The 17,906-nt window shown below is 45.6% G+C and overlaps 1 protein-coding gene across 1 annotated transcript; it reads right to left on the bottom strand.

Annotated features, from left to right (window-relative positions):
- Positions 1 to 1,185: 1,185 nt before the first annotated feature.
- adam8a (ADAM metallopeptidase domain 8a) lies at positions 1,186 to 17,631 on the bottom strand. Its single transcript, XM_088917491.1, has 25 exons — positions 17,547 to 17,631; positions 16,208 to 16,317; positions 14,872 to 14,948; positions 14,493 to 14,571; positions 14,303 to 14,379; positions 12,194 to 12,377; positions 11,600 to 11,665; positions 11,390 to 11,461; positions 10,999 to 11,168; positions 10,310 to 10,391; positions 9,963 to 10,105; positions 9,455 to 9,632; positions 8,866 to 8,955; positions 7,636 to 7,831; positions 6,757 to 6,859; positions 5,987 to 6,167; positions 5,116 to 5,193; positions 4,929 to 5,013; positions 4,287 to 4,407; positions 3,942 to 4,119; positions 3,685 to 3,732; positions 3,440 to 3,496; positions 3,136 to 3,186; positions 2,586 to 2,663; positions 1,186 to 2,119 (listed from the first exon to the last, which is right to left on the bottom strand). Exons 1-25 carry the CDS (start codon positions 17,590 to 17,592, stop codon positions 2,069 to 2,071), a joined length of 2,601 nt encoding a protein of 866 aa, XP_088773617.1. The 5' UTR covers positions 17,593 to 17,631; the 3' UTR covers positions 1,186 to 2,068.
- Between the last annotated feature and the right edge of the window lie 275 nt (positions 17,632 to 17,906).

Here is a 17,906-nt window from a genome sequence, read left to right as displayed (position 1 = left end):
TGCGTTTGATTTTTTTGTGGGGGGAAGGGTAGGGGATTGAAGGGCACAATACATAGATTAAAAAATTGTTTTCTAATGTGTTGTGCTTTTTTGTGTTCTGTATTCTAAAACGAAATAGCGAAAAAACTGAGTTTTGGTGTTACAAGCAGTTGAACCGAACGCACCGAACCTCTTCGTCTATTCTTTTTAGTCTCGGCAATTCTCTTGTATAGCTTTTCCCTGCTAGCTCATGATAGTATATCATAAGTATATATAAGTCAGCAACAGAGTCCGGTAGTTGAATTTTTAACCCCGTTTTGCTTCTCTTCTACTGTTAAATCCGTCACCTCGCCAAATTAAAAACTGGAGGTACTGTTGTGATCAAGGCCAGCAGAGTGATTTCTGCGGAAGAAACTTCCTACATCCCGAAGTTAGGGGTTAAGGCATTTTCGCTAAAAAAATCTTAATATTCCACGAGTCCACCTATTGGTATTTCATTACAACATCCAATAATTGAGTGCTTGTGAAGGCTTGGAATACATAGTGAGAAAAGGTTGACTTAACCCAAATGGTTAATGGGTAGCCTCCCAGTTATAAGGCGAGGAGACTCCAACCCCATTCAGAGTGAATAAACAAAGTCGGAGCTGCAAGGAAGAGATGGGGTGGAGAAGGGATGCTTCACACCAATGCGAAGGGAGGGGTTTGCGTTTAGGATATGTACCTAGTTTGGTGATGTTGGTGACTAGATGCAGGTGTGTGAATTTGACTTCTCATTGTTATCTCTTCTGAACTTCAGTCAATAACTTCCATATACTATATTTTTACCCCCTAGAATGCTCCCCCCACCCAAAACTCACCTGTTCAGGCTACAACTGTAGATCTGCTCCTGACTTGACTGTCAATATTAAAGCAGACGTCGGTCTTGTTTTCACTTGAGCGTGCAGTGTTGTATTCATAACTGTCTCTTTCACTGTGTAAATGCCTTGTGCTATATTCAACAGAGTGCTTTCATGCATTACATCAAATAGAATAAAATAGAATCTGTGTTTCTGCTTTACCTTACTTGTGTAAATTCCCTTTAATGTTTCAGTCAGGTTACTAGAGGGAGGGATGGGTAGACACAAAACATTCTCCATCACGTTCACCAGTTGAGCATTGACAAATCCAGACTTGTGTGCAGGTCGGGGAAAAAGAACACTTAAGATATTTGTTTTTAACCGTTTATTACTTGTAGCACATAAATAACAATAAATACAAGGGTCACAGCAAACTGTTCGTCAAGTTCATTTCCATCACATTGAGTTACTTGTAAGGCACCGTGTGAAATACTCATAAAATCAGAATAAAAAATAATTTAACAAGGCAATGTTCAACTTTCTAGTCTGAATAAAGACATCGATTCAGTCCAGCTGAATACAAGGTTTTCAATTTTCTTGACATCCAGACACGGGAAATAAAAAAAATTTAGAAAGCTAACATTTCTGTTTTGCTCACGACCCAGAGTGAATCTGATCTCGCGCCAAAGTTCCCCTGTGTGAGAGATGGTGCTGCTGTGTCATGGGTTCCTCGGAATCTGTACTCCATTTGGGCTACTTGTCTTCAAGCTATGCTAACGTAAGGTAGACCACATTCAAATGCAAAATAAACATAGTTATTTAAACTCACAAGTTCGCTTATGTCCCTTCGATTCACATGGCTTGCAGCTGCAGGCTGAGTCAACAATGGGTTTTAATCTGAAGCACTCAGAAGGAACTGCCAAGCAAAGCAAGACTCTTGTACAAAAGGAAGGACTGTGACCTCATGCCAGTCACATAACTGAAACGAGAGGCAGGAGTAACTTCCAATTTTACCCGCTAGAAAAACCAAATAATCTGGGAAAATTCCCTTCATGCTGTGCACAAACTAGCACACGTATATATTCATAGTCTTTCCAAGATATCCTGTCATTTTTTTCCCCAGAGCACGTACAAACACAAAAAAGCATCGCCGTCTTCTTCAAAATCACTGTCTCCAGTTACAGTAGCGCCAAGCTCCCCTTCCCAGCAGCGCAGGTTCAGATGCAGGTCCCCGTTGGTCTTCTGTTTGCTCATCATCTCGGCTTGACGGGGGGCATCAGTGCAGTCTTTGGTTTCCCTGCCACCTGTAAAGCAGCAGGTCATGATTCAATCAGGCAGCGGTCGTCTACAGCTTGACCTCTCAGAGCTGTGCTTACTTGTCTACAGATAACAAGCAGGCCGAAGACGAGGCTACACCCTTCAAAACGAGTGCGAGTGCCTTTTTGGTGGGGGAGGGAGCGATCAGTGTCAGGAAGATGGCCTTGGTTAACACAAGCCTGTTGTGGTGATGTTATGCCCCTGGGTCTGTCTGGGGAAATCAGAGTCCTGTGCCACAGGAGGCATTTATTTAGTAAATTAGGGCTCCATCCTTGTTTTGATCTAAAATGAGTCTCATGCTGTTGGTCAATCCTGGGTGTGACAGTACAGACTGATACCTGCCCTTAAGCAGTGAGGTGTGTGAAACTGGGAGTCACAACCTCAGCAGCTCTGACCCCTCTGTCATGTTTCAGTGATTACAGGAATATATATATATATGCAAGAAGACCCCACCTGAGGCTGTTTCCGGTGAGGGGCAGAGCCAGGAGGTTTCACAGGAGGCACTGGTGGAGCCGAGTTTGGCTTCGCCACCTGCAAACGGAAGAACACGATTTTAGCGGCATTGTCAGTTTTAAAACACTCCAAGCCAGACATGGACTTTGAGCGTTTTTTTTTAAAAAAAGCTATTCTGAATTCACATCATTTTGCTTGTCCATTTCTTCACCACTTCATCCAGTTCAGGGTCTGGGGAGCCGGAGCCTATCCCAGCAAGCAACGAGCACAAGGCAGGGTACACCCTGGATGGGACGCAGGGCACACACAGACACAAACGCAGACGTACACACACTCACACCGGGGCCAATTTTCCAGTATGCCTTTGGACTGTGGGAGGAAACCAGAGCACCCAGCAAAAACCCAAGACAGCACCGCATTGGAAATGCCATTGGAAACGGGCAGCTGAAAAAAATTATACTGCATAAATCATGTTTAACTCCAATACCCTGTTGAAAAGCGTGGTGGATCTGCATGTCTCGCTCAGTCCTCATGGTGAAAAATGACTCACCTGTTTGACACTTAGATCAGGCAAAGGCTTCTTGGGTGCAGGAGGTTTGGCCTGAAACAAATACAGAACATATATTTTTAGAACTCCAGTCTCTTTGATCATTAGGTATTTGTGTGTTCCAGAGCACGCTCTTGTATTTCAAGTGGAAAACACCAAGAACACTAGCAAAGCGATCTTGAAAGGTTCTGATCTGAAAGGCACAAAGCTGTATTTTTTATGCGCCGTTTTTGCTTTTTTTAAAAAAAAAACTGCACAAAAAGGAAACACCCTAAACATTTGGATAGATAAAATAATTTCTCTTTACCTGAAAACACACTGTTTCAGGAGGTGGAAGAGGAGGTGGCTGGCTGGGTTTTACGATCTGAAAGAAGGAAACAGGAAATATTTACAACAGATAAAACTTTTCAGATTTTACATGTGACAAAAAGAAGTAATTAAGAAAGACAGCGATTACAAAGCCGGTTGATTCTACCATTACTGCTACAGCTACAAATTAAATAAATATTTATATTATCTAATCGTGAATAAGGGATAGTGGATAGTACTTACTGGGGATGATTTTGCCGCAGACTGAGTCGCTGCTATTTTTGGGGGAGGCTGTTAAAATACAGGAAATAGAAATACACCATCAATGCACAAAAACCCCATTGGAACTGAACTCCTGTCCTTGCAGCAGCACGGAAGCGGGCAGAACCACACAGCACTTTCGGAGCACCCACTGCACAACGCCATCGGGCCGCTGCGGGGCGCGGACGGCCTGGCTTCACGCTTCCCAGCAGGCAGATGAGGGGAGTGGCGGGGCTCACCTGAGGTGGCGCGCGGCTGGGGGTGACTGTGGAACGCAGCGGGGCGCAGGGCACGGGAGAGGCCGATGACTCCAGGAAGGTGGGGGTGCTGATCCTGGGGGGGGCGCACCGAGGGCTGCTCTTGGTGCTGACCCCTTGGAACAGGGGGTTCGACAGGCCGGAGGCACTGTGGGCCCTCCTGCAGGGGTTGGAGAGAATACAGCATCTGAACAATGCCGACAGTCACATTTCTGTCAGCTTTCCTATGAACATACTGCTTTAAATTTACAGACGAGCATCTTGTCTTTTGATGCATCTGATCTGATTCCCCCACCCTCCCCCCCAAAAAAACAGATTGAAACTAACTTTTTACTGGAGTAGACTTCCTTCCTGCCCCGTCTGCAGCACATCAGGCCTCCAATGAGGAGGGGCAGCAGCACCAGGATGGTGGCCACCACAGAGACTGCTATCACCACCGCACTGCCACCTGAGGAGAGAACACGTTTACCTCTCAGCTCCCTACCCAGAATACACCTCTGTCGCTCTTTCACACCACAGAGCGCACAATTAACTATCAGTGACCTGGTGACTCCTCTGAACGGCTTACTGCAACACCACACTCTCGGGGATTTCCAGTATTAATGACCCTGTCGCAACAGGAAGGGTTAGTATAAAACCCTTTCCGATGCCGCAATCTGCAGGTCATGAACAAATCGCATTTTTATGAAACATTATTTTCAAACTTTCATAAAAATGGAAATGAAGGTGCTCACACGCCTTCACAGAAAAACCAAACACACACACGGCCACTACACTCTGCTTGTGTTACCACACAAACAGAAAATTGAAATGATGAACGAAGAAAATGTATTTTTATTATAGACTGGCACTTATAAATAATAAATCATGCTCCTGGGTTTTGCAACCCAAGAGGCTGGAAAGCGTCAGATGGGGCGTTTGCACGTGGACAAGTGATCAGCGCACAGCAACAAGAGCACAAAGACCTGCCTTGGGGGAGTTCAGACAGCTTCACGTCGCAGTAGGGCGGTGCCCAGCCGGGGTCGCAGTGGCATTTCCTCTCATGGTTGCACACCTGGACAGGTGAACCAGAACACAGACAGGGGCTCAGGGTCTGACTGCGGGCACACATGGTCTGGGAAGGGAAGGAAGCGCTGACTAACGCCGCGCTACTCACCCCATGGTTATTGCACTTCTCCGAACAGCCCTTCGTGCCGTAAACTGCAATGTCCTTACAGGCGTTACCATAGCAAACCTAGGACGAGGATGTGGAGGACAGGAGAAGTGTAAACAGGGTGGAAACAAATGAAGTCCATGAAACATCACCTCCTACAGTATCTCCACCGAGAGTAATCTTCCTCTACTGGGGTCGTGGCTCATGTTGAGAGGGTCTCTGTGAACTCTGTATACACTTTTCATGCAGAGGATGCAATATTTTATAAGATGGACATATAGAACTGGTTTGAACTGGAATGGAAGAATGCTGGACACAAGGGCTGCTATGTAATTCTATACTGTGTTACATAGGAATGCGTGCTACACAACTAAGTAACCAATTGTATTAAAAGAAGTTATCTTTAGTGAATAGGGAGGTAGGAAGATGTGCGTGTTTTTGGGACACTGCCAATCTTGTCAGCACAGGGAAGTGTGATGGATAATGGAAACATATTTAAGGACTGTCCTAGTTGAATTACTTTGAGAAAAATACACCGAGCATCTCTGTGTGTTTCGCTCCCATGCGCATGACATAAAAACTTCTTTTAACTTCTGAGACGGCCTCCTGACTGTCTTTTAAGGGGAAGAGGGAGAAAAATTTCGCCAACACTCAGCAGTGCCCCCTCACCAAACCCCCTCCATTCCACCACCCGGGGTGACCATTCTGGGGCGCGCACATCACCCCTTAGGCAGGCGGAAGCCACTTAGCTTTCTAATCCCACCTAACACACACTACTGAAAAAGTCCAGACCTAAAACGCTTCTAAGGAAATTAGAGGAAGATGGATGAAGCTCATTTAAGTGAATAAAAAGGATGGGGATTTACGCTCTCACCTTGTTGTCGCCGCACTTAGTTCCAGTTGGAACAAGACCAATATCCTCCGCTTCTGTGTCGGTTACCTCAGCGACATTGCACTTCAGCAGGTGGGGCCAGGACATGGTGAGGACGTATTTACTTTGTGTGACAGGGAGTTCACTGCCCCCAGTGCAATGGATCTTTCCGCACTTAACATCCCTGAAAAAGAAATTGGCCTCAATTGTATTATAGCAGCACAAGGTTTCCAGGTACAGCAGCTGAGCTGCTCGTTCTCTGTCAGTTTTCATCAGTAAGCTATGGCAGTTCTGTAATTTGCACATTCTGTCTCTTCAAAACTTGCACTTTATAATAGAAGCCCCAGGCTCTATGCCCTAGTCCCCAATAGAGTCGGGTGATAGAGGCAGGTCAGACAATCTGAGGCAGGCAGGAGATGTCATCTGGACGATTTTGTTTTGTAATCACCTTTTCTTTCACGCAGCCTCGCAAAATAGAAGTAATATAGCAGTATTGGAACAAGTAATAGGTTTATTCCATGCTGAAAAGAGAAGAAAGGAAACACAACGTTTCGGCTGTGGAGCCTTCTTCGGGTGTGAGGAAGGGTGTGAGGAAGCCACCCGAAGAAGACTCCACAGCCGAAACGTTGTGTTTCCTTTCTTCTCTTTTCAGCACGGAATAAACCTTTACACATGCCTTTGCAGCCTACGCATGCTGACACAGCTACCTACTTGAACGATATAGCAGCATTGCAGTGTTAGTAATAATAGCAGCCATATCGATGAACACTTACTCCTGTGCACAGGGCTGAGGACCATATCTGGTCTTTTTGCAGAACAAATGTAGATTTCCCTGTTGGTTATTCTTAAAGCAAAGATCTGGAGCAACTTGGGCACCTTAAAGACATAAAAAACAGATCACGGCTAAAAAATGTGCAGGCACAGAAGCTGTAAAGCACAGAAACATACAGTAAACTATAAGGTAAAAATGTCTGATTTGCTTTGGCATTGCATTGTTAAGTCTACACATTTCCTTTGCTGTACATGACAATCACATTAGAAAGTGTAATGTTTCCCTGAATAGGCAAAGTAGGCCGGCATAAGAAATTCAGAATTTCTGGAAGATTTAATCTTACGCACGTTTTCTGCTGCGTACAGGCTGCTCACGTTTGCTGTACTTGATAACTCAGCAGTGTTTTATAAATCACGATTTCTATTGATGTCTTCAAGTTTATACCACTTTCGATGTTTCAGTATATACACTGGCTGAGCTTAATCAGTATATTGAGGAGTGTGACAAAATACTGCTTTTAAGGGACGGTGCAGTGGCTCTGTGGCTAAGGATCTGCACCTATAGCTGGAAGGTTGCTGATTTGTATCCTGTGGCCGGCAGAGGAATCCTACTCTGTTGGGCCCCTGACCAAGGCCCTTAACCCCCAACTGCTCCAGGAGTGCCGTATAAATGGCTGACCCTGCGCTCTGACCCCAAGCTTCTCTCCCTGTCTGTGTGTCTCATGGAGAGGAAGTGGGGGTGTGCGAAAAGACAAGGTCCTAATAGAAGAAATTGTATATGGCCAATAAAGTGTTCTTATCTTATCTCTTCTAAAGGCTAGATGGCTAGATGCTAATAATCGGGTAGTTAAAAGAAAGGCTCCAGTGTGCTCCAGAAGTACCTGGCCCCCAGAGAATCTGGCAGTGCTGCAGGTGGGTGGGGCACTGTCCATTGAAGCAGTAGCCCTGGTTATTTTTGCAGGGGAGCCCATTCATCTTGAAGTCGTCCTTGGGACACTCCGCAGAGAGACCGCTGCAGAAGTCGTCCAGGTCACAGTCCCCCACGCTCTTCCTGCACACAACTCCCGCTGGTTTCAGCTAGCGCAGACGGGAAAAAAAAAAACAGGAGTCAAGGAATAACCACTTCCAAGTACCAGATTGTGAATCCAAGAAGTCACGTTGTGAATGTTTCCTGACTATTTGAAGTACAACAGGTTTTGTCCTGACTGGCCTGGTGAAGGGGGCAGCCTCCTGGTCAGAGGACGAGCAGGCTCAGAGAGAGGGGTGTTAACAAGGGGCAGCTGTACCGGAGGAGATGGGGTGGAGAAGGAATGCATGAGTCAAAGATGCAAAAGTAGTTTTTTTGTGTGAGATATCTAAAGCGAAAAATCAGCAATAATTGTGATTTAAAACTGCTGGGTGAAATTGGCTTTGTTTGACATTACCCTACCGAACGCCAGTAAAGGAGCTCCATTTAGTTTACGCAAAATATGAATCTACATTTGTGCTCAACGCCTACCTCTGTACTACACTATATATGAGCAGATATCTGGTGGGAGTTCATGTCTTCCTGCCTGCCGTTCACTATCTTAAAGGAAGTGCTGCAGTGTGTATCCTGTGGTTTCCAGAGGCCCTATCTCCTCTGTACAGCTCGTCCCCGGCTGGGAGACCAGACGCAGACTGGCAGCCTGGTGCCCACGTCCGGGCTCCCTTGCCCCTAACGCAAAGACTCTGAAGGCTCGGTACAAACATTGTCCTGAAAGCTACAGCAAATTTTCAAAGCTGTGAAAGGGAACTTTTTTAAAGTTAAGGGGAGCATTCTTTTTAGTAATACGAAAAAAAGGAACTAGATGGGTTGATTCTGAATGAGGCACACAGCCGGCACTGAAAACAGTCAAGGGGTAGAGAACTGAGGATGATGAGTCCTGGCCAGAAACTCTCTGAAAGGTTAAGGATGCAATAATAAAACTTCAGCCCTGAAAGAAGAAGTAGACATTAGTGGTTACAGGCTATTGGTTTCAGGAGATGAAACTGCTCTAGTGCTTTGAGAAGGCTATGGAAGGATGACGTTTCTTCCCAGGGCGATTAGCTCAGTCTTGGCTGAACGTGATGGAGGGAGGGGACGCTGGTACCTTGCAGGCCTGGCAGCACTCCCCGTGGGCACACTGCGCTCCTTCTGTCAGGCGGCACGTGGTGGCATTGCAGCACGGGTTCCTGCACTCCTGCAACAAGACACACTGCCTTCAGGGAACTCACTCAGAATGACTGGCGGCACACGGGGTTGGCGGTGGCGGCGGTGGCACAGTGGTGAAGGCACCGGAAGGTTGCGGGTTCAAATCCCAGTTGGGCACCTGCTGTTGTAGCCTTGAGTGTTGTGTCACATTGTTTCAATAGAGTGCTGTGTTGCACAAAAGCATGCACATCTAAGTCTAAATAAGATATTTAGATAAAACCTTAAGGTCTCTTCAATAGTTGATAATAACCTACGGTCTTGTAATGGTGTTCTGAATAAAATTTTAAAAAACTCAGAATAATAATAGGAATTCACTTACAAAGTTATGATGACCAAAGCGGAAAATCATATCACTATCCCAATTGAAATGAAAACTGGATTGAAATGAAGTGGATTGTACAATTCAATGTTATTGACTGCATTCGCTTAGACATGTAGGTTTTGTGCAATACAGAGCCAAAGACAGGCCACGCTCCAGGGTTTCTTACTTCAACCGTCCCGCAGTCACACTCTTCCCCTGGCTCCAAAAACATGTTTCCACACTCAGGGCCCCCAAACAGGTCACCCGCACTGGGGACGTTGTTCAGACAGGCGGAGCTGATCTGGTTCAGGAACGACTCCAGCTCCTGCTGGCTGCAGCTGCTGAAGCTCTGGGGGAAGACGTCCCTGAGCAAGGAGGAAAAGAGAGCACACGGTCACCCCTGTCCGGAGACCAGGGCCCCCACACGTGCGTCCCCTGACGACGCTTCTCTCCAGGTCTCACACATCTCACATAGTAAATTCACCTTTATGAATTTATCCCTGCTTTTCTTCCTCCTCACTGCTGCAGTAAACAATGCTTCCGATTATTTTGTTTCACAAAGAAACACAAATCGTGGCAGCCCCCCCCCCCCATTAAAATTGCAATCGAAACACACCCACTTCTTCCCCACTTGCTGAGACTGGTCCCCGTCTCCAGCCTTGTTGCCTTTTCCTGGGAAGAGGGCATGGCCTTACCCCACGCTTGGCGCCATAACGCATCCTTTGGGGGACAGAGACTTCTCACAGAAGCAGCTCTCTGTGTCGTGTGACATGCCCAGGTTGTGCCCCATCTCGTGAGCAATGGTTGACGCCAGGCCTATGGAATTGCGATTGTGGTCCTGCGGACAAAGGGAAACCTGTGAGCTCGGGTTCGATCGGTTCACCACTACTTCTTGGTTAGTCTTCACCACCAACAGGTTTTTAGATATATATTCACGGGGCCTTGCGACAGCCACTTGCGGTTCGTGTTACACCTTCCTTGTTGCTGGACACATTGACCGCTGACGATAACCGCGTGATTACCACCATTACGAGTGACCTACCTCGTTAACACCGGCAGAATTGATGGTGCACATCGCAAACTTATTTGCTAGGCCGACTGTGGAGCCAACAAAGCTGATACCCCTGGAAAGAAGAGATGAGCCTGAAATTAAAAACCAGGGTTGCAGAGAAACGAAAGTGAAATTATTCAGAAATGATCTACGCCGACAGCCTGTAATGTAGTGTCTGTGCACTGTGTGCGTCCTCTCTGAAGCCTAGTCTGCCTGATTTGACTCAGTGGGACAGCACTGCCGACAGAAACCTGGCTAGGTCACAGTGCAGAAGGCTGGGGTACATCTCCTCTACGGCCTGTCTTCATGGACTTGCACCATCCTCGCAGGACACCCAGAGAACAGGCACAGCACTGGGGTGACCAGCTCAAAGATTTTTTTTTTGCTGTTCTGTACGCATCATGCAGGAGGTGCTACGTATTGATGGTGGTGGAGGGGAGTTCCCATTACCTGTAAAGCGCTTTGAGAGGAGTGTCCAGAAAAGCACTACAGAAGTGTATGAATTATTATTACTGTAGCTGCAGTTTCGTAATTCACGTGTCCTACAGTTGTACAGTTTTATTTCCCTGACATTGCCACTAGTCCGTACTCTGTGCATTCACAGCCTCAATGCACATAGAGTTCACAATGTGAAAATATGAACTTGCGAACACGCAAAGGACAAGAAGTCCAGCACTTACGTGACAAAGTGGGCATTGTCGTGCCTCTTCTTCTTCAGCAGCACGTCCTTGCGCCATTCAAGGAACCTGGTCAGGGTTTTATCTGGATCGGTACTGACTTCGATCTTGTCCCAGTCAGTCCAGACCTCCAGCCCCACCAGCATGACACGGATGTTAACGGTGCGATACAGCTGGAAAGAGAACAAAATCAGATTCTTCCCTCAGGACAAAAGAGGCCGTATGTTTAATGAGTTCATTGATGCTAAAAGCACAGAGCTCTCCTCCCACTCTGGTCTAACAACAGTTAGGTTTCCACTTGAGACCATCAGATTATGTTAAGACTAAATGCATATGGAATTCAAAGGCTGAGCTCTCCACTGCATTAACTGGAAGAAAATGGTGAGTAAATTACCTTATCTATATGATTAGTGACATCCATCATTCGACGACGAATCTGACTCATATCTTCATTATGTCGTTTGTACTGCAATATTAAGAAATTAACATGATCATCAGGACTGCAGAGTCCATTCTGTTACTATATGCATCTTCATTTCTGTAATGGATATAATAATAATAATAATAATAATAATAATAATAATAATTTGATTTGAATGGTTACCTCTGTGTTATCCACAACCAAGAACAACTCCACATATTTTGGGCCTTTTACAACTGGGGCACTTCTCTGGAAAGAAAGGAGAAACGGGCTCATATATTTTCTGACCAGGGAAAGAGAGGAAGAACACTCAGCCCAGAGACTGAGACCTTTCTGCTCCTCGAACTTTTAATTTAAAAACAAAAGTCCCTGAAGAAAATGACTTACACTGCAATCTTGAATAACCTTAGTCTGGGGACAGGCAGCATCTCACTTTCACCCCTTGAGAAATGTCTTAATGCCATCGGTGTCATCTTCATGAGGCACTGGGCTTCTGTGGCTTTGGGTCCTACATCCTCCCCGAAAACTAGGAGCTGTGCCTCCGCCCAGGAGCACAGCACAGGTCTGACTGACTGACTGACAGGCGGCTGCGTTTACGCACCTGTTGTCTTACACAACACAGTACTTACCACAAAGGCACAAACCCTATCAACCTACGCCTGTCACACTACAGCCTGAAACTCCGACACAGCAAGAAAATCAAGGTGGCAGATAACAAAAAATCCAGGATGAGTCTGACACTGCGCCCAGGACCCGAGGATGGAAAACTCCCCTTACCCAGCTCTGAATCCTGATGTAACCCGCGGGCTTGGGGTCGTGGTCAAAGACGGTTCTATTGGCCTCTCGGCAGGCGGATCTCTTCCTGCGCAGGTGCTCCTGCCTGTAGAGGGCGTGCTCTCCGTCCGCAGAGGCACCCAGGGGCTCGATCAGGAAGAGCTTCTGGCCGGCCCTCACCAGCCCCCTGCCGCACGGGAAGACAGAGCACCAGTCACTGCGAGTGGGAAAGACCTTCGCGCAACAGTATTTCCCCAAAAATCAATAACTCCGTAATAATCAACACAGTTCCATCAAATACATAAAAATGATAACGGAACGTTTTAAGGAAATAGATCCTCCTGGCATGACATGGCCTACAGAAACATGGCATAGCCACAGAAACGACGGTCTAACCACAGGCAGGGGAGTCACCCTCACTGCAAGCCAGCTGTTTCCCGTGGAGAGCAAGCAAGCCAGAAAAGTTAGATTCGCAGCTGTCCTGTTCACAGAACTGGGGTCTGAAAGTTGAATCAAACCACATCCTTCAACATCATCTGCAGGAGGTCAGAACTCTGACTTTTGGAGCAACTGCTTTTAGTTAAACAACATGATGCTGTGTCCTCAGAGGAGCTCTGTGCCGCTCGTGAGATGAAACTCTCCCCCCCCCCCCCCCCCCTTACGCAGAGCTGGAGAAACATCCCCTCTGGGGGCCAGAGCGTTTATCAGTTCTTCACTTTCAAAACCTCTTTGATTCTTCCTTGTTCAAACTACCCCACAACATGTTTATTTATCATCACTGTGCTTTCTGTCTCTCCTTTAAACTGTCTCCTGCCGGTAATTACTACAGCTAGCAGGGTAGGAGTCAGATGAGGGCCTTTCAGAGAAGCACTCTTGTTAGGCTTTTCTCAGCGATGAGATTCTCGCTTTCTGGGAGACCTGTGGAGTTGTTTACTCCTGATGGGAAAGTTCTGCAAATACATGTCCAGTAATAAAGGTTTTAGGTGACTCATCCTGGAATATTACACAGGTCATTATTAAATATGGTAGAAACAAAGTACCCCCTGTGACATAGTGCTGTACTGGTTTGTGTAGTACAGGCAGAATGAGTGCACCATGCCCTTTAATGGTATATTAATCCTAGTAATTACCAATTAACTAATTAGGGAGCCAGCTGCAGGAGAATTCTGACATGCACCCTCCACTACATAACTAAGAGAGGAAATATTCATCAGCCCTGGAAACCACCCAATATCAGCTATTTAACAGGCATACGAGTGGAAGCTACATACAGTCTTGCTTATTTACAATTAATAATGATTAAGAAGATTAATAATAGTTCTGCTCTTTCTACTGTTAAAGTGATGACAGAAATGACTTCATGAAGGCTTTGAGTAATAAATATTGCTAAATGGGGAGAGACACCACCCCCCGAGTGGTAAACAGGATATGACAAATTTTCTTAGTTCTCTGAACTGAGAAGAGGAAGCGGAAAAGCACACTGGGTTTTTAGGGCTGCAAACCAGGGGACACAAGGGGACAAACTAAGGAGAAAGCGCATTTAAAATTAAGAACTGGAGGCACTTCTTTACCCAAAGAGTTGTAGGAGAAGAGAACACCCTGGCCTCTTTCAAGCAACAACTGGAGGAGACACTCAAATCAATGAACTCAAAATTAGGCCGTTCTCTTATTTAAAATTCTTTTGATGTTCTTCTATATGATCAGAAACTACCTGTCCCCCTGGACTGGTAAAATATTAAGTCTGTACAGAAAATAATTACTTTCATTGCAAAAGAATATTACTGGACTATACTTCCTTGTCTAGCACTATATAATAGACAGCATTTGCTCTGGCCAGATTTCCCTTGTCGATACCGTAGATACAGTAGATAGTTTGACTGTGTTTAAGTCAAATATGGGTTAAGTTTTTGGAAAGGCTATACATTTGATGACATCTTATAACACAGAGAATGTTATTGTCTCATCTGTCCACCATTCCTTCCAATCTGAGGAGCAGGTTTCAGATTCCCATTTATGCTGCTCAGGGTCTAAAGAGAGATATACAGTAGACAGGTGGCTTGTGTGGATAAGAGCATCATGATACAAAAGTGGGCAAATCAAACCTATAAGTACCTGATTCCAGAACACACTTCAACACTGGCTGACGAATCATTCATCCCCTGGATGTGTCCCTGATAATAGCAGTGATCCTGCATAAAAGTCATAAAATGCATCAATTAATATTTGGAGTAATCCGAATTCTAGGACTGCAGACATCATAAGCATGGTTGGACATGCTTGTTAAGGTAATGTCTTTTCTTACCTTTAGGTTTGGTGTGTTAGTCACCTCTGTACCATTTTTTAAATAATGCGTTTCCATATAGTCTTTACCCAATAGATTTCTAAGTAAAGAGAGAGCAGAAACTTTGGTTAATACAATAAACACATAACATTTAAATGGAGCAACATAAATCATTTCTGACTTGCGTCCGAGTACCCCAAATTTCTAGAAAATAATGTGATTCTGAGGCACAACAGCAGAGTTTAAAAGGGCAATTCTAGCCCATTACTTTCCCACACTATATTCTCAAAGCAAATTGCCCCCCAGTCACAAGAAAATAATAAGCTGTTTCATGCAGATGGAACTCCAGCGTTACTCAGAATGCAATTTCGCCGACGTTTCTAGGAAAAATGTATCTTGCCTGTTTTTTTCAAGATGAAGAGTGTAGTTCCTGCCTTCTATGGTCAAAGCATACCGCAGCTCTTCAGAATACAGCTTCTGCAATTACAAGCGCAATCCTGACGATCTGGACAAGGCAGGGTCACGTTTGTGAAGAACTAGATGTATACTGGCAAACAGCTAAAGCATCCACTAAGAAAAATGGATTAGGGGAGGTTATACGGGACTGTTTGAAAGACAGTCCAGTCACTGGATGGTTGCGATGTTGCGTGTGTTTGGGGGGGAAAAAGGACAAGGGGATGCAAAGTCAAGAAACTCTTCTACAGAGAAAGCACAGACCATTCTCTGTCTAATGCATTCGAGATCTATCAGTTAATCAGTTAATGAAGCAAAGGCTCCCATCGGCTCCGAGGCTGAGACCACTCCATGCCAGAGGAAGCCATTACACTAATTTCCCCCTCCCCTCGCTGCCCCTGAGCAATGCTGCTGACCGGAGTTCTGATTCTGTCATGATACTGGGACCCCCAGCTGCTGGCAGCTTGGACTGTACTCGTACAGAGGAGTTTCGGGGCAAGATCTGCAGTCTGCGGCGCGTAGCTGTCGCCCACATTCACATGGCTCTGGGCCGTGGGGGAGGAGTAATGACTCCTGAAATAACGAGGCATTAGTGGTCCCTCGGGGCTCCTGCTGTAATGCAATGCATGAGGAGAACAGGAAAAAGGAAGCATTGATCACAGAGCAGGCAGCATGGCGGTGCAGTGGTTAGCATGGCTGCCTCACAGTGCTGGGGCCCGGGGTTTGATTCCGGGGGTGCAACTGTATCTGGATGGAGCTTGTATGCCCCTCCCGTGTTCATGTGGGTTTCCTCCCACAGTCCAAAGACTTTGGGAAAATTGGCCCTGGCGCGAGTGTGTCTGTGTGTGCCCTGTGATGGACTGGCGTCCCATCCAGGGTGTATCCTGTGTGTTGCTTTTTGGGGTAGGCTCTGGCTGCCCTGCAACTCCGTGTACTGGAAAAAGTGGTTAGAAAATGGATAGACGGATGATCACAGAGCGGGCAGAGGCACAAGGCCTCCCTGGTCTAGCACTTACTCCCAAAACCCTAATTACTCACGCAAACCCTGGGAAGACAGAATCGTAGACGAAATGCTAAGGCCGAGAAACTAGAGGCCACCCCTTGTGTGCACACCTTGTGATCAGCACGACAGCACACACTTTCAGGACAAATCGTTCATTTTCAGAGGCTTTGCGTTTTCAGCCGTTTGACCTTGATAACATGCGTCACACAGCGATACCCTTTCTCCTCTATGCGGGAAAAGACTCGTATGGGAAAAAAAAACCTGCCTCTTGGATACACACCTTGTCTGTAGAAAGACTCCTTTTTTCTCGGGCATTATTCAGCCTGCGAGGCGATATAACCTCGTACTTCTCCACGTCAGGAAGCGAGGAAAATGCATTGACAAGCAACGCTGAAAATAGAACCCCCCAAAAAACAAATTAAAAATTCCTTTTCGCATCTATCTAAATTAAAAATGTTTCTGTCTTTGAAATAAAAACAGTAGACTACTACGTTTCCTGGAATGCACAATCCTTTATGTGGTGTAGTGTAGCGCAACTCGCCGCAGTCTTACCACAGAGCGCTCGGCGGATTTGTACTGCAGCTAAACCGCAAAACTAAATAGTAACGATTCTACTATTTCGGCTGCATTTGGTTCATTTTCTTGGTATTTAGACCACCGCTTATTTTACATGTTTTTGACATATAAAGAAGTGAATATATTGTAACGCAACGTCTTACACAGTGCCTGTCGGCCGTAAGCGTTACAATATATATATAGATGCATCTGAATAATGTTTTGGGATGCATGAAGTAAAATACCAAGTAACCTTTGGTTTCACTGGGTCAGTTCAATGTTTTTTCTTTAACGTTTCGTATTTACTTGGGTGCTGCTGCTCAGCGCTCCGGTTTTCTGGAAATACAAATGTATATTCTGAAGAGCGAAAACAAAGCACAGACGAGAGCTAAAAGTACCAACAGGCTCCCGTCATTGGAAAAAAAACAACACTTTTTGCTTAATTTAACTTTACAATAACGGAACTTAAGTGTTAAAAACTGTGATGTAAAACGAAATTTCCCCGAAAGGGGAAGTGAAGTGAAGTGAAATACAACAATTTAGGTATCCGCTGAGAGAGAGAAAAAAAGAAAGAAACAAGTAACAATCTGATTTCGGGATCATTTCACAGACAATTGCTGAATGATCAGAATGGGAACTGGGTCAGTGCTTCTTGTGAAAATGCAAGGTTTAAAAAGTTATGCATCTTTTTCAAGATCAAACATGCAGATTGTCTGCGCAAAAATTAAAGCAAACGTTGGTGTTAAAAATGTGAGAATAAAGGTATTCCATTTTATTGGTATCAATTTTAAAGTTCAAGTTGTATTCATAATACATGTTTAATGTATTGTGGTTTATGTCATCTTTTCGAGTCGACTTTTGTCAAGGCGTCAGACAATTAACAACTCAATATAGTATTAAAACGATACCATTCAAAGTAGTAAAGGCACATCACGCAATCCCGCAAGTACCGCTACACGTCTTGTTAAATATAAAAACAGAGGTTAGAGTGTCTGGCACGACTGAGATCCAAACGCCTGGACGTTTTTAATTCATGCAGTCAACCCACTGAGCACCGAGCTTACCCCACGAGGAAATGCAGATGAATGAAGACAGGACAATCCCGCACATGTCCCCGCCGGTCCGCTCTCTTGCTTCCAGATGTGAAAAAACCTCTGAAATTAGCTTCGCAAGAAAACTTCGCCCGTTTTAGCGCCGCCCCTTCCCGGAGCCGTGGAGCGCAGCGCGGTCCTGCCCAGCGCCAGCGTGCGCTCCAGTCACCCGCTGACTCACACAGGTCACTTCTCTCAGAGGAAACGGCACTTAATTGCCGCAACGGTAGAAACGCTTGAGTCAGCTCACCTTTCAGAATTAAACTTTTTTTTTCCCCCTCGCTCTTTTCCTGTGCGGATGTCTTATCTGTTGTTTTCCGTTGTTCCTGTCAC

Source organism: Atractosteus spatula, chromosome 5 (assembly GCF_055471065.1).
Source record: "Atractosteus spatula isolate fAtrSpa1 chromosome 5, fAtrSpa1.hap1, whole genome shotgun sequence".
NCBI classification, from domain to species: Eukaryota; Metazoa; Chordata; class Actinopteri; order Semionotiformes; family Lepisosteidae; genus Atractosteus; species Atractosteus spatula.
This window is presented reverse-complemented; position numbering and strand designations above follow the sequence as displayed.

Excerpts from the sequence above, each read along its gene's own strand:
- adam8a (XM_088917491.1), bottom strand. The coding sequence starts at position 17,592 with ATGTGCGGGATTGTCCTGTCTTCATTCATCTGCATTTCCTCGTGGG. Across the intron at positions 11,462-11,599 it reads TGGTTGTGGATAACACAGAG|TACAAACGACATAATGAAGA; the intron begins GTAACCATTCAA and ends TTAATATTGCAG. Across the intron at positions 7,832-8,865 it reads AGTGCTGCCAGGCCTGCAAG|CTGAAACCAGCGGGAGTTGT; the intron begins GTACCAGCGTCC and ends CGTCTGCGCTAG.